This window comes from Sorghum bicolor, chromosome 1, assembly GCF_000003195.3.
Source record: "Sorghum bicolor cultivar BTx623 chromosome 1, Sorghum_bicolor_NCBIv3, whole genome shotgun sequence".
Lineage (NCBI taxonomy): Eukaryota > Viridiplantae > Streptophyta > Magnoliopsida > Poales > Poaceae > Sorghum > Sorghum bicolor.
The window spans coordinates 10,266,173-10,278,160 of NC_012870.2; the positions used below are offsets into that span (position 1 = coordinate 10,266,173).

Below are 11,988 nucleotides of genomic sequence, written 5' to 3' on the forward strand. Positions count from 1 at the left end.
CATCAAATCTTTAGACGTATGCATGAATTATTAAATATAGATAAAAATAAAATCTAATTATATTATTTGTTTGTAATTTACGAGACGAGTTTTTTGAGCCTAGTTAGTTCATGACCGAATAAACTTTGTCCAATACAAATGAAAATATTATAGTAGCCAAAACCAAAAATTTCGGTGAACTCAGCAAGGCCTTAAACATGGAAGCGACATCGGACGTTGGTACTATGTTTGCCTTTACGTCTCGGCTGCTTTACCCGATCGATTCAAGTACGATTGTCTGCTCCCACAATCGAGCAGTACCAACGTTAACAGCAGTAGACAAGTATCTCCCTCGTTGTTTTTACCCTCTCATTTTATTTGTTTGCTCTTGTTTTCTACTCTCTCTTCTAAATTATAATTTATTTGACTTTTTACCCTAAATTTGACCAATTATCTTGTTCAAAATATTTGTGCAAACATAGTCAAATTTAAGTCACTCTTGAATAATTTTTCTTAATAAAGCAAGCCACAACAAAATAAGTAAATCTTTTAATAAGACGAGTGGTCACATTTAGAATAAAAAAAGTCAAATAAATTATGATTTGAAACGGATTTAATACTAAGTAATCTTCTTCATTTCAGATTATAAGTCATTCTTTGACTAAAACTATAAAAATATAAAACTTTATGACATTAAATATATGTATATTATGAAAATATAATTAATAAAGAATCTAATACTCTGTAATATTTACTCTATATTTGATATCATAAATGTTATTTTATTACTTTCTCTGTCTATAAAAAAAATCATTTGTAGTCTAAACATTTGTCTCCGAAAGAATTGATTTATGAAGGCAAATGATCCACCAATCTACATTAATCTCTCACGTAGTATGGGTCGTATTTTAACACAACCTCTCTCCTGCGCTGCGATGCCAATTACTTCATCCGTTAAAATAATGACAACCTCTCTCCTACTTCACCCATTATTTTAACACAACCTCTCTCCTGCGCTGCTATTTGTAGTAGCATTAGACACCTGTCGAAATGGAGCAGTTTCCTATGGCTATTGTTTTGACTTTTTGGTGGACTAGGCAAAGGGCCACAGCCACCCTTGATTTATTGGCTAGCAGGGCTAGCCCATGGACCCCCATATTCTCAGATACTCCGGCTCCGCCAGGCCACAGCCACAGCGGCCAGCACCCTGTTTTGAAGATTTCCTGCTCCAACGATGGAATCTAGGTCAGCGTCTCAGCGATGGTAAAGGAAAGCGGCTCGCAAAATTAAAATCCCCCGTCCGGGCATCTTAACAGTACGAGATAATGGTTACTAGCTCTAATTTTGTTTGAATAAAATTAAATTTTAGCATACAGTTCTTTACATGAATAATTCCACGTAACAATCTCACATGGTCTTAGAATGTGAGCATATGACTAACTGTTGATCAAGAGATAATCCTCTCTGTCTTCTAATAAAAATTAAAATAATATGGTTACAACTAGTTCATAAAGTCACCATTGGAGGTGACTTTAGGTTATTTTCTGCTGCTCCATCCCAGGACGGATCCAGGAAGTTGTTTTTTTTTAATATGGCATGGCAGTAGTGTTAAGTTTTCAAAATTTATTTAAATATTAAAAAGTCAGTGGAAATTTCACATTCACAGGGGCATGAGCCCCTGCTCGCCCCCCTTGTCTCCACCTCTGGCTTCCATTGTATGGTTGTGGGTTTGTCACTCAGACCTCGTACTCATAAATGATATTATTATGATTTGTAATCTTTGTTCGGATTCTAGTATTTATCCAAATGTAATCTCTAATCGGATCATGGTATTATGGCGATATGTGCATTTTTGTGGACACCACCAAGCAACCATGAGGAAGACATGCTAGCAGCAGCCATAGGGCCACCATGACAACAACGATAGGGTGGAGAGGATGAGACGACACACACGGCAACATGTTTGTTGAATTGGCGTATCGAGAGTGACAGAGGCGAGGCGGATACAATTGCAAAATGGCGTTACATGTCGAGAGGGTGACAATGATAGGGGTGGGTGCACGAGGCGATGTTGGCGTGGCACGTCGAGTGGTAAGTGCATGGGTAGTTAGTCATGTCCACGAGATAATTGGGAAAGGAGAGATGAAACTGACAAAGTTATTCAAACCTGTTTAAATGGTTATTGGGACATGAACAAAGATTAAGCATCAAAATTAACACAATTTACAAGTACAACAACTGGCATAAATACATCCATACAAATTTGAGGGGTGGCTATACACTTTACTCTCTATGTTTTTTTCTCTAAGTACAAAAGAAGAAAGGGCCTTTGCCACTCTGCTCCATCGATCATTTTCTTATTTGCCACCTATTCATTTTAGTTAGATCATACAGAAGACAATCTCAAAAGTTGCGCTATGTACAAATATAACAAGTAGCTAGGGCCGCCGTAGTGAGTGCCGTGCACAGACAATCCTACGCCTGGGTGATTAGAGTACCTTAACATAATGGGTAGAGTAATTAGTGACTCCCAAGGACATTCGGCACGAGGAGGCTACCATTCCTCCTTTCACTTGTAGAGTACTGTTACTCCGTATATCGTAAAGCTGGAAGCTTTTCGTACACGGTGCTCTACAATGATTACCACTCCAGCACTTTTCACCATCCGGGTCTTCCGTCTCGGCACCACACTAGGGCCTTGTTTAGTTTCGAAAAGTGAAAACTTTTTGATACTGTAGCATTTTTGTTTGTCTGTGATAAATATTATCAAATTATGGACTAACTAGAATCAAAAGATTTGTCTCGTGATTTACAGCTAAACTGTATAATTAGTTTTTATTTTTATCTATATTTAATGTTTCATACATGTGCCACAAGATTCGATGTGACGGGGAATCTTGAAAACTTTTTGGTTTTCAGGGTGAACTAAACAAGGCCTAGGCGCAGCCTGAACTGCCGAAGGAGACAGGGCACAGGGCAGCACGGCGCACCCCAGGGCCAGGGTCAACTTGAGATGCGGTGAGGGTAGACTTTGATTTGTTTTTTTTTTGGAACTTGCTTTGATTTCTTTTGTTTGCTTGGAGCCGTGTGTTTGGCTTTGATACAAGGGATGGGATGACCCTATCCTTGTTCTATGGGATAGCGCTTGGAGGGCCTTGTTTTCTGGTTGGTAGAAGGGCCAAGGAAAATGAGTATCCTTGCTATATGTGACACTGTTAACAACAGTTACTAGTGGCCTAGGATAGAACAGTCTCGGTTAGTTGTTTGCTTGGAGTGTAGAATCGTCCTTGTTTTCTGTTTGGCAGAAGGACCAAGAGGGATGAGTATACTCTCTCCATACTAGAAATACATGACGTTTAGAGCAAGTTTAATAATACACTCTACTTGCTGGTTGTAAGGTTTCTTGTAGCCTTCTTACAGCCCACTCATACAATAATGAGCTATTCACTATTAATATATGGCCCATTTGTTTCTCTCACAAAGTTTCTTGGATTATGTGCCTAAGCTGGCTGTAAGGTTACAGCCTGCTTCTTCCTTCTCTCCTCCACCTCAGCATTTAGCCAGCTTACAGCCCACTATAATACTTGCTCTTAGAACATGATTGTGCTTACCAAGGAGTCATTAATTAGGGGGTAATCTTCCGGTTTTGCCCTTATTAAATAGAGGTGCGGGTGTACCCAGACATAAAACATTCTTTGTTCTAATGGTTATCGGGGCTGGTGTCAAGGTGCTCGTGGGCGAGGGCGGGGGTTCGATTCCTGTGGCGTACGTATTTTTTTACTTGGCCGTGATTTTGTATGGCGCTGTAGGCGTGTTTGGGCGCTATGTTTGGCTTGCGTGGATCGAGGCGGAAGATAGAAGGGCAGGGGCAGTGCAGTCCATCTAAAGTCTTCTAAGCCTATAGCGTCATTCTTTGCAAAACTAGGAAGAAAGTCCAGAACGTCGTACGGAGGGAGCACATGCTATTGTGACAACGGTAGCAACCGGTACTGAGGGCCTTCACGTGCTATCCATGACCTCACATGTTATTATCACAATACATTCTTCCCAATGGAGCAGGAGACTTGCCTAGGACAGTGTTATTGTCTGGGCTATATGGATGCCACAATAGTAGTGCAGAGTGGCTAGGTTGGAGTCGTTGTGGAACAAATTTCGTGGGATGAATCGAGCAGGAGGAGCAGGAGGGCACTGCTGTTAGGCCAAAAGGTGGAGCAAGCAGGCACCGCCGTTGGACTGAGCTAGTGGGGAAGAGAAGGTGAGCGGGAGCTACCATCGAGCTGACCTAGGCCTTGTTTAGTTTTTCAAAAAAAAATGCAAAATTTTTCAGATTCCTCGTCACATTGAATCTTTAGACGTATGCATGGAGTATTAAATATAGATGAAAATAAAAACTAATTGCACCGTTTGGTCGGAATTGACGAGATGAATCTTTTGAGCCTAGTTAGTCCATAATTGGACAATATTTGTCAAATACAAACGAAAGTGTTACTATTCTTATTTTGCAAATTTTTTTGAAAGTAAACAAGGCCCTAGACACCTAGTGCGGCAAAGCAAATAGGCAGGCGTCGCCGCCAGGCCAAAGGGGCGAAGCAAGCGGTTCCGTTGTCAGTCCGAGGTAGTGGGGGCAGATCAAGCGAGTGGACATAGCCACTGGGCCAAAGGGTGGAGTGAGTGGGTGCCGTCATCAAGATCGAGCTGGTGGGGTGGAGGAGGATGAGTGTGGCCGGTGCAACGAAGCATTCGAGCGGGAAGAGAGACGCCACACAAATGAAGACCGATGACGTCAGACACAAACGAGTTGATACTTTAGTTTTGAAGGAATGAGAAGGGATGGCATCTTATAAAATATTTGGTTGCAAGATAAGGTGGAGTTAGGTCTTTCACTCCATCTAGTGTTTGGTTGAAGGCGAAGGAAGTGTCTCAGTTTTCTGTTTGGTTTGAAGACAACATGTGGGTCTAGAGGCGGAGCTCGCCTATGACCCTGCGTGACTTGGACAGTCCCCCTCTCTCCACTAGGAATGTTTTATCCTTCATTCTCTCTTTCTCTCCTGGGAAGCTTTAACTTCTAGAATATGTGTTAGTTAAACTTTTTTTTTTAAATTTTACTAACTTTATAGAAAAAACATCAATATCTATACCATAAAATAAGTATCTTATGAAAATATACTTTATAATAAATCTAATGTTATTAATTTGATACTATAAATCTTAGTATTTTTTAAAAAAATTCGACTAAAATTTTAAAAATTAACTTAGAAGTTGAAACTTTGAAGCACAGCGGTACTACTATATCTAACCAAACACCGGGACATTCCTATCCCGCTCCCGGCACAACCTTGGTCCGATGATGGGGATAGCTTTGTTTAGTTCCAAAATTTTTGGTAAAATGAGCACTGTAGTAATTTCGTTTGTATTTGACAAATATTGTTCAATCATGGATTAACTAGGCTCAAAAGATTCGTCTCGTCAATTCCGACTAAACTGTGCAATTACTTTTTATTTTTATCTATATTTAATACTCCATGCATATGTCTAAAGATTCGATGTGACGGAGAATCTGAAAAATTTTGCAAAATTTTTGGAGAACTAAACAAGGCGTAAGCTTTCCTTCCAGCAGTCTGTCAGAATCGTTTGGCCCTTGGGAGTTGGGACTTTGGGGTCTCCTGTTCCGTGCGTCCCGTGCTGGTCGCCTGCACCTTCACGGAGACGTGAAACTGCCCGGCCCCGGCCGCTCGAGACGGCGGACACCGGACGGCAACCGTAACCAATCCACTTCTCGACACGGCAAAAATCCCGAGGGGCCAACCAAGGCCTTGTTTAGTTCCAAAATTTTTTGCAAAATAGGAATAGTACCACTTTCGTTTGTATTTAACAAATATTATCCAATCATGTACTAACTAGACTCAAAAGATTCGTCTCGTCAATTTTGACCAAACTGTGTAATTAGTTTTTATTTTCGTCTATATTTAATACTTTATGCATGCGTCTAAAGATTTGATGTGACGGAGAATTAAAAAATTTTGTAAAATTTTTTGAGAACTAAACAAGGCCCAAGAGTGCGGGTGGTCCATGAACCCGGTGTTTGCAAATTGCCAATGCCATCCATGGTCGAGCCCCCGTCCTCGATGCCCGCTAATCATTGCCGAGCCGTCTCCGATCTCCACGCTCCGCGGCCTAGGCAACGGCAGGCATTGGCAAGGAGGCCGCCCCCCCGCCCCGCCCCGCCCGCCCCGCCCCGACGGGCGCAAGCGCAATCAATGCCACCAGCTCCGCCTCGTACAGTCACCTGTCTCGCCCGCCAAAACCGCCCGGCGCCACCGCCGTCCACTCCACCTCCACTCCACTGTTCTCTTCTCGCCGCCTGCTTCGGCAGTCGTCACTCCCAACATCCCACCCAGTGCCAGTCCCAGTACCCGCTGCTTTATTCCCCTGCCCGCCCGCCCGCCCTGCGCTGCGCCCGCCAGCGCCATACATACTACTGCCGTTTGACCTCGAGCCCCTGCCTGCCCCGCCCCACACCCTTGCCCTTTCCCTTTCCCTTTCCCCGCCATTAACCTGACGCGTGCTGCCGCGGCCGCAGACTCGCAGTCGAGAGGTCGACGGCGACTCCGTCCTCGGCCCACGGGGAAAAGAAAAAAAGTCATTCCCTTCCCTGCTCCAGCTCGCCCGAAAAAGCTCCCGTTTTGCAGGCCCCGTGCTCGCCATTACGCCCTGCCCCGATTCAAAGCCGTCATTGCCTTCTTGAGCTCGTCGTCTCGTCGCGCATATCACACATCCTCCCCCGCCCGCCCCCGCTGCTCCCTGCCTCCCTCTCGTGCTTCTCCCGCCCAAGCCCAAGCACGCACGCATCCTCCTCCTCACGCCTCGCTGTAAACCAACCAGCCAGCCAACCCTTTTGAGGCTTGGAAGCACCTGCGTGTCCGCGCGCTGCCTCCCACGCCCCCCTCCCTCCCCCGGCCGGAAAGCTCCAACCGAGGATTTTTGTTTGTACGCACCCGCTTGGCCCTTCCTGTGGTCACATCGCCCCCCGCTCCCGCGTCAAAAATTTGGGATCAGGATCAGTTCCCCGGCGTCCCGTCCCCTCCTCATGTGCCCGCGCCAGTGAGCCCGAAAAGGACCCTGCCGGGACGTGCGCGCCTATACCCTGCCTGGCTGCTGGCTGCTGGCTGCTGGCTGCTTGCCGATTCTATCTTGGCCGACCTCTCCCTTCCCGTCCCAATTCTGATTGCCGGCGAGTTCCAATCTCGGTGCCGCCTTCATACATGCGCCGGGGAATGCAGGTTCCGGAGGCACCCGCCCGCTAATCTCGACACACGGTTTCAAGGCTTGGGACTTGGAGCTCCTCGAGGTACCCTCACTTGGCTCTCCAGTCGCCTCTGTTTTTGTTTTCTTTAATTAGTATTTAATTACTCGATGGGAAATTGGGAGGTTGCTAGTACGGCTTGTATTTTGTGCCGCCGCGCCGTTTGATGTGATGTGATGTAACTGAAGCGGGGTTTACGGATTCTTTGCTGCCATCTTCTCCTGCCGCTGACGCGACGCGACTTCAGTTTCTTGTTCCTACTAGGGGTGGAGTGGAGGAGCGTGAAACTGAAGCTGGGCGCCGAGAATGGAGAGCCGAGGGCGGCGGACGCGGAGCCCCGAGCGACAGAGGCCGGCGGCGCCGCGGAAGGTGCCGGTGGTGTACTACCTCACCCGGAGCCGCCACCTCGAGCACCCGCACTTCGTCGAGGTGCCGCTCGCCTCGCCGGAGGGGCTCTATCTCAGAGGTAAGCTGCCGCGGACGCCACCTCGCACGCAATTCCAGTTTCTCTACCAGTGCTTTTTTACCGACGATGGTTTGTTTTTTTTTCTTCTGCGGTGGCGGCGGCGGCCGGCGGGTTTCAGATGTGATTAATCACCTCAACATGGTGCGCGGCAAGGGCATGGCCGCGATGTACTCGTGGTCCTGCAAGAGGTACTGCATCACTGATCCACTGCTCGTTTTCCGTGACGTTTTCTTGAGCTGTTTTTCTTGGCGATTTTTTTGGGTGTTTCGTTGTTTTTTTTTTTTTTGAGAACTATGGGTGTTTCCTTGTTGATTGATCGGTCAGTCGATGGTTTTCAGGAGCTACAAGAACGGGTTCGTGTGGCACGACCTTTCGGAGGATGACCTCGTCCTCCCGGCAACCGACGGTGAGTACGTGCTCAAGGGCTCCGAGCTCGTGGACCAATCCCCTTCAGGTGAGCATATACTTCTATTTTCCTGAATTCTTTTTTCCCCCCTGAACTTGGACTAGACAATTCAGTGTTCGATGCCTCAACTCAATTCTTGACACTGTTGGTTGCTCGCTGATTAGTATTTTCTGGTTGTTCAGGTCCATTTTATCCTGTCAGTAACGGCAACCAGAAGCAACAGAGCAGACCGAAAGAGGGTGCACGGCAGCCATTGCCAAGAGATCATTCCTACCCATCCTCTCCTCCTAGCGTGATAGTTAGAGAAGCCAGGCCCCGACGGTCACCGTCTGTGCCTTCACAAGATGAGGATGACACCCCCTCTCCGTGCAGGGATCGCTCCTTGGAGACCATGTCACAGCAGTCTGAGGAGCCCCAGAGGAATGAGAGGACTCAACTGCCAGCCAGCGGGTCTGCGAGCCCAGTGGAGTTCAGAGTTTACAAGCCCACCGGTTGCATGGATGCTGCAACTCAGACTGATGATCTCGGCAGAAGATCGGGTCGCAGAGCACCCGAGATACGCAAGAAGAGCCTGAGCACAGATCATGATGCTGTTGTTCGTGAAATTACAGAGTACCGGCAAAGCCATCCTCGCCGGTCAGCAGATCTCCAAGGGATCTCCAGGGAACTCCTGCACCAATGTATTACTCCATTGAGCATACCATCGACCCGTGCCAAGTCTGAGAGTTTGGAGTCGTTGATACGAGCGGATAATTTGACGAACAGCTTTAGGATTCTTGAAGAGGAGGATATTGTTGTGCCCACCTGCCCGAAGCTAAAGCCGACAAATGTACTGATGCAGCTCATCACTTGTGGCTCACTTTCGGTGAAAGATCGTGAAAATGCCGGAATCGTTCAGACATACAAGCCAAGGTTCCCAAACCTGAAGTTCCCCTCGCCGTTAATTTCCCGCACCATGATGATGGGTGAGCTTGATTACCTGTCAGAAAATCCCAGGTTAATGGGAATGAGGTTGGAAGAAAAGGAATACTTCAGTGGGAGCCTTATTGAGACTAAGATGCAAAGAGATGTTCCAGCTGAGAGGTATTCAGCGCTTAAACGGTCTTCTTCCTACAATGCAGAAAGGTAAGCTTCAGTGCTTCACTGTGATCTTAACATTATGCATAAATAACTTAATATTTGGATATTATTTCTGGGTACACACAAATATGTCTAGGCTAACTGTCCAAACCATACATAATTCTATGACAGTACTTACTGGCTGTAGATTTTGAACAAAAATATTTAGCTAGAGCAACTCAACTGTCGAGACCTTCTAATCCATGACTGCATACCATTATGTATTGCAGAGTTTGCTTGTCCCCGTGCTTTTAGCTTATCAATTTGATTTTTGTTAGTTATGTTTCCTTTTCCAAAATGAATTTCTCATTAAGAGTAGAGCCAATGATATATGGGCATTGAGTCCAAAATTTTGCACTAATTGTTGGTAGGGACGCAAACCGTTATTGGGTTGGTTTAGGCTGGGATCAGAGAGTTAAGAGTTGGAGAAGAGCCATGTACTGGAGAATATTTATGAACGCTAGGACCATTGCTTTTGCAGTTGCCTAGCAGCACTAACAGGTTGATACCAGAAACACTGTACGGTTGTCATATAATGCTAGCATGTAGCTGGCATGTATCTATCAAACAAAATAGCAAAGTACGGGAATCTACCTGCCGGGAGAGAACTTGAGGTCTGCTGGATCCCAAATCGGTAATCAGAGAGTTGTAAATAAGGCATGGAACAACATGACAAAACACTACAATCTCTCTGTTTTATCCATTTCTTATTTTACCTTCCTGGAATCTATCTGAATGTTTATACTATCCTTAGGCAGGGGCCATGACTAGTTATGGCGAACTGGCTTAGTATAGTAAAGATGTCACTGAAAATACAGATCGGAGGGATGAATTTTCTTTCCGTCACTTTGTTGCTGTCACCAATCCACTTCTGAAATGCTGGTGATCCCCTTATTCTCCCAACACGAGCCGCTTGTCAGATGTATAGGACCACGTTGCTGGCTGCCAGGCAAGATTCTCCTGTTGCTCTACTGAAATACAGAAGTGACCCTGTTGGTTCATCCTCATGAACAGTCAGTTGTATTGTATCTTTCCAAGCTGTCATTCTATTGGCGGGACCATTTTTAAAAGAAACTGACCGTGGGTTCCATTCCATTCATCTGCATTACTACTAGATCATGGTTTCTTCAGTCTGTCAAAAAAACCCAAATTTTACCTGACAGAACCTTGACTTATATAATTTAACAAACGCCATTGGAGCACTTTACATATGAATGCAGTAGCATTTTGATGGCCTATGATTGTGCTTGGCATGTGTATTTTATTTCGTTTCATGGTGGAACATGCTCTCACACTTGAACTGATCTGCAGGGCTGGCGACGCTCTCGATTGCACAAGACGTGAAGAGGATAAAACCGACAACGCATCATCGCGCACGAGGTGCCTCCCCCGGACGCCAATCCTGTCATCCTTCCTGCACCCGAAGGGCGACTCCTCGTTCAAGTCTCCGGTCTCGGACTGCCGGCGGAGCTCCTCGGCCCGGCAGGACTGCGACGAAGTGGCCTCTGGGAACGGGAGCAAGAGGTTCGCTGACGCCTCGGTCACATCGGCGACCACGAGAGCGGACTCGTTCAGGAAGGAGGAGAAGCTCGTCAAGATCGAGGAAAGTTAAGTGCCGCCCGTGGCCTTTCTTACCTGAACCTACTGTGAACTCTTTGTCAGTGCTCGGTATGCACTCGATCGATGCTTTTTTCTTGTTTGGCCCCGTCGTCGTCTTGACGCAGTGGAATCATCCGGGCGTGTGATCCGATCCTTTCTGGTATTGAGGGCTGTGCTTTGAACGCTTCGTGCAGGCTGTCGTCCGGAGCCCGCGTCGTGATCCACTACACCGTCCCTTGCAATGACAGTGACGAAGGCTCTGAACGCTCGGAGGAGTGACAATGCTGCAGGGATCCGGCTGCTGCTTTGGCAAATTAGTTTGGGTTTACATTGCTTGAAACATGCATTCTCAGCTATATGGCCCATTTTTCTTCCCGGGTTTTTACTTTCTTCCTTAGAAATTTTAGGCCCTCTTATCATGTATAAGTGCCTATTATTATAATGTATCATTTATGCGTTTCGCAAAAAAAAAATGTATCGTTTATGTATTTTTTCTGCTGTGGTTTCATGAAATTTTCTTGTATTGGTCAGTGAATAGATGATAGAAGTGTGGTGGAATGACAATTATTAATCAAGACCGTTTGCTCCTGAGAGTAGCTGTTTTTACGCTGGGCCATGTTTTCAGCCCATAGGTCCATGGGGCTTCGCAGTTGAGAGAGGCCTGGACTTCGAGGGCCCGGGCCTGTTTGGATTCATGCAGCTGACACGCGCGAGCCCGCGGGCCATGGCTTGTTTCCGGCTGGAAACTCAAGCTTGATGCTTTTGAGTCGCACAGAAGATGCGATGTGAATTGTTTTTTTTTTTTAAAAAAGATGCTATAGGAATGAGATCGCATTGCCTGATTTATTCAGCATCAGTCAAAAGTCAAAACGGTAGCTTCGCTTAGAATCTGTGTAGTATGCAGTAAACAAGCCTGAAACCCTGCAAATTGTTGTCTAGCTTCTCCCTCTTCAATTCAGCTTCCCCTTCAATTGATTAAGCGTGACGAAACCTAATTATTAGTTCAATCTGGTTGATTAATGAACTCGCGCGAACACTATCAACGAGGAACTAATGCGAATCTATTTCTTGAAAGAAATTTGATGTACTTGTGACAAACAGTAATCAACAAGAGGC

General features: G+C 45.9%; 1 protein-coding gene across 3 annotated transcripts; it reads left to right on the forward strand.

Annotated features, from left to right (window-relative positions):
- Positions 6,490-11,460, forward strand: LOC8062967 (protein UPSTREAM OF FLC). 3 transcript variants are annotated; one of them, XM_002464013.2, is made up of 7 exons: positions 6,490-7,327; positions 7,530-7,748; positions 7,867-7,936; positions 8,087-8,202; positions 8,337-9,279; positions 10,585-10,881; positions 11,067-11,460. In XM_002464013.2, the coding sequence occupies exons 2-7, from the start codon at positions 7,589-7,591 to the stop codon at positions 11,149-11,151; spliced, it is 1,671 nt and encodes a 556-aa protein (XP_002464058.2). In that variant the 5' UTR covers positions 6,490-7,327; positions 7,530-7,588; the 3' UTR covers positions 11,152-11,460. The 3 variants fall into 3 exon arrangements, 2 of the variants coding, with proteins under 2 accessions (XP_002464058.2, XP_021309793.1); XM_021454118.1 differs by having other exon boundaries at positions 10,585-10,876; XR_002450195.1 differs by having other exon boundaries at positions 6,491-7,327; positions 10,585-10,941.

What these genes read in the sequence shown, in the direction of transcription:
- LOC8062967 (XM_002464013.2), top strand. Translation starts at nt 7,589, where the DNA reads ATGGAGAGCCGAGGGCGGCGGACGCGGAGCCCCGAGCGACAGAGGCCG. An exon ending in TACTCGTGGTCCTGCAAGAG is followed by an intron (nt 7,937 to 8,086) that starts GTACTGCATCAC and finishes GATGGTTTTCAG; the next exon opens with GAGCTACAAGAACGGGTTCG. An exon ending in TCTTCCTACAATGCAGAAAG is followed by an intron (nt 9,280 to 10,584) that starts GTAAGCTTCAGT and finishes ACTGATCTGCAG; the next exon opens with GGCTGGCGACGCTCTCGATT.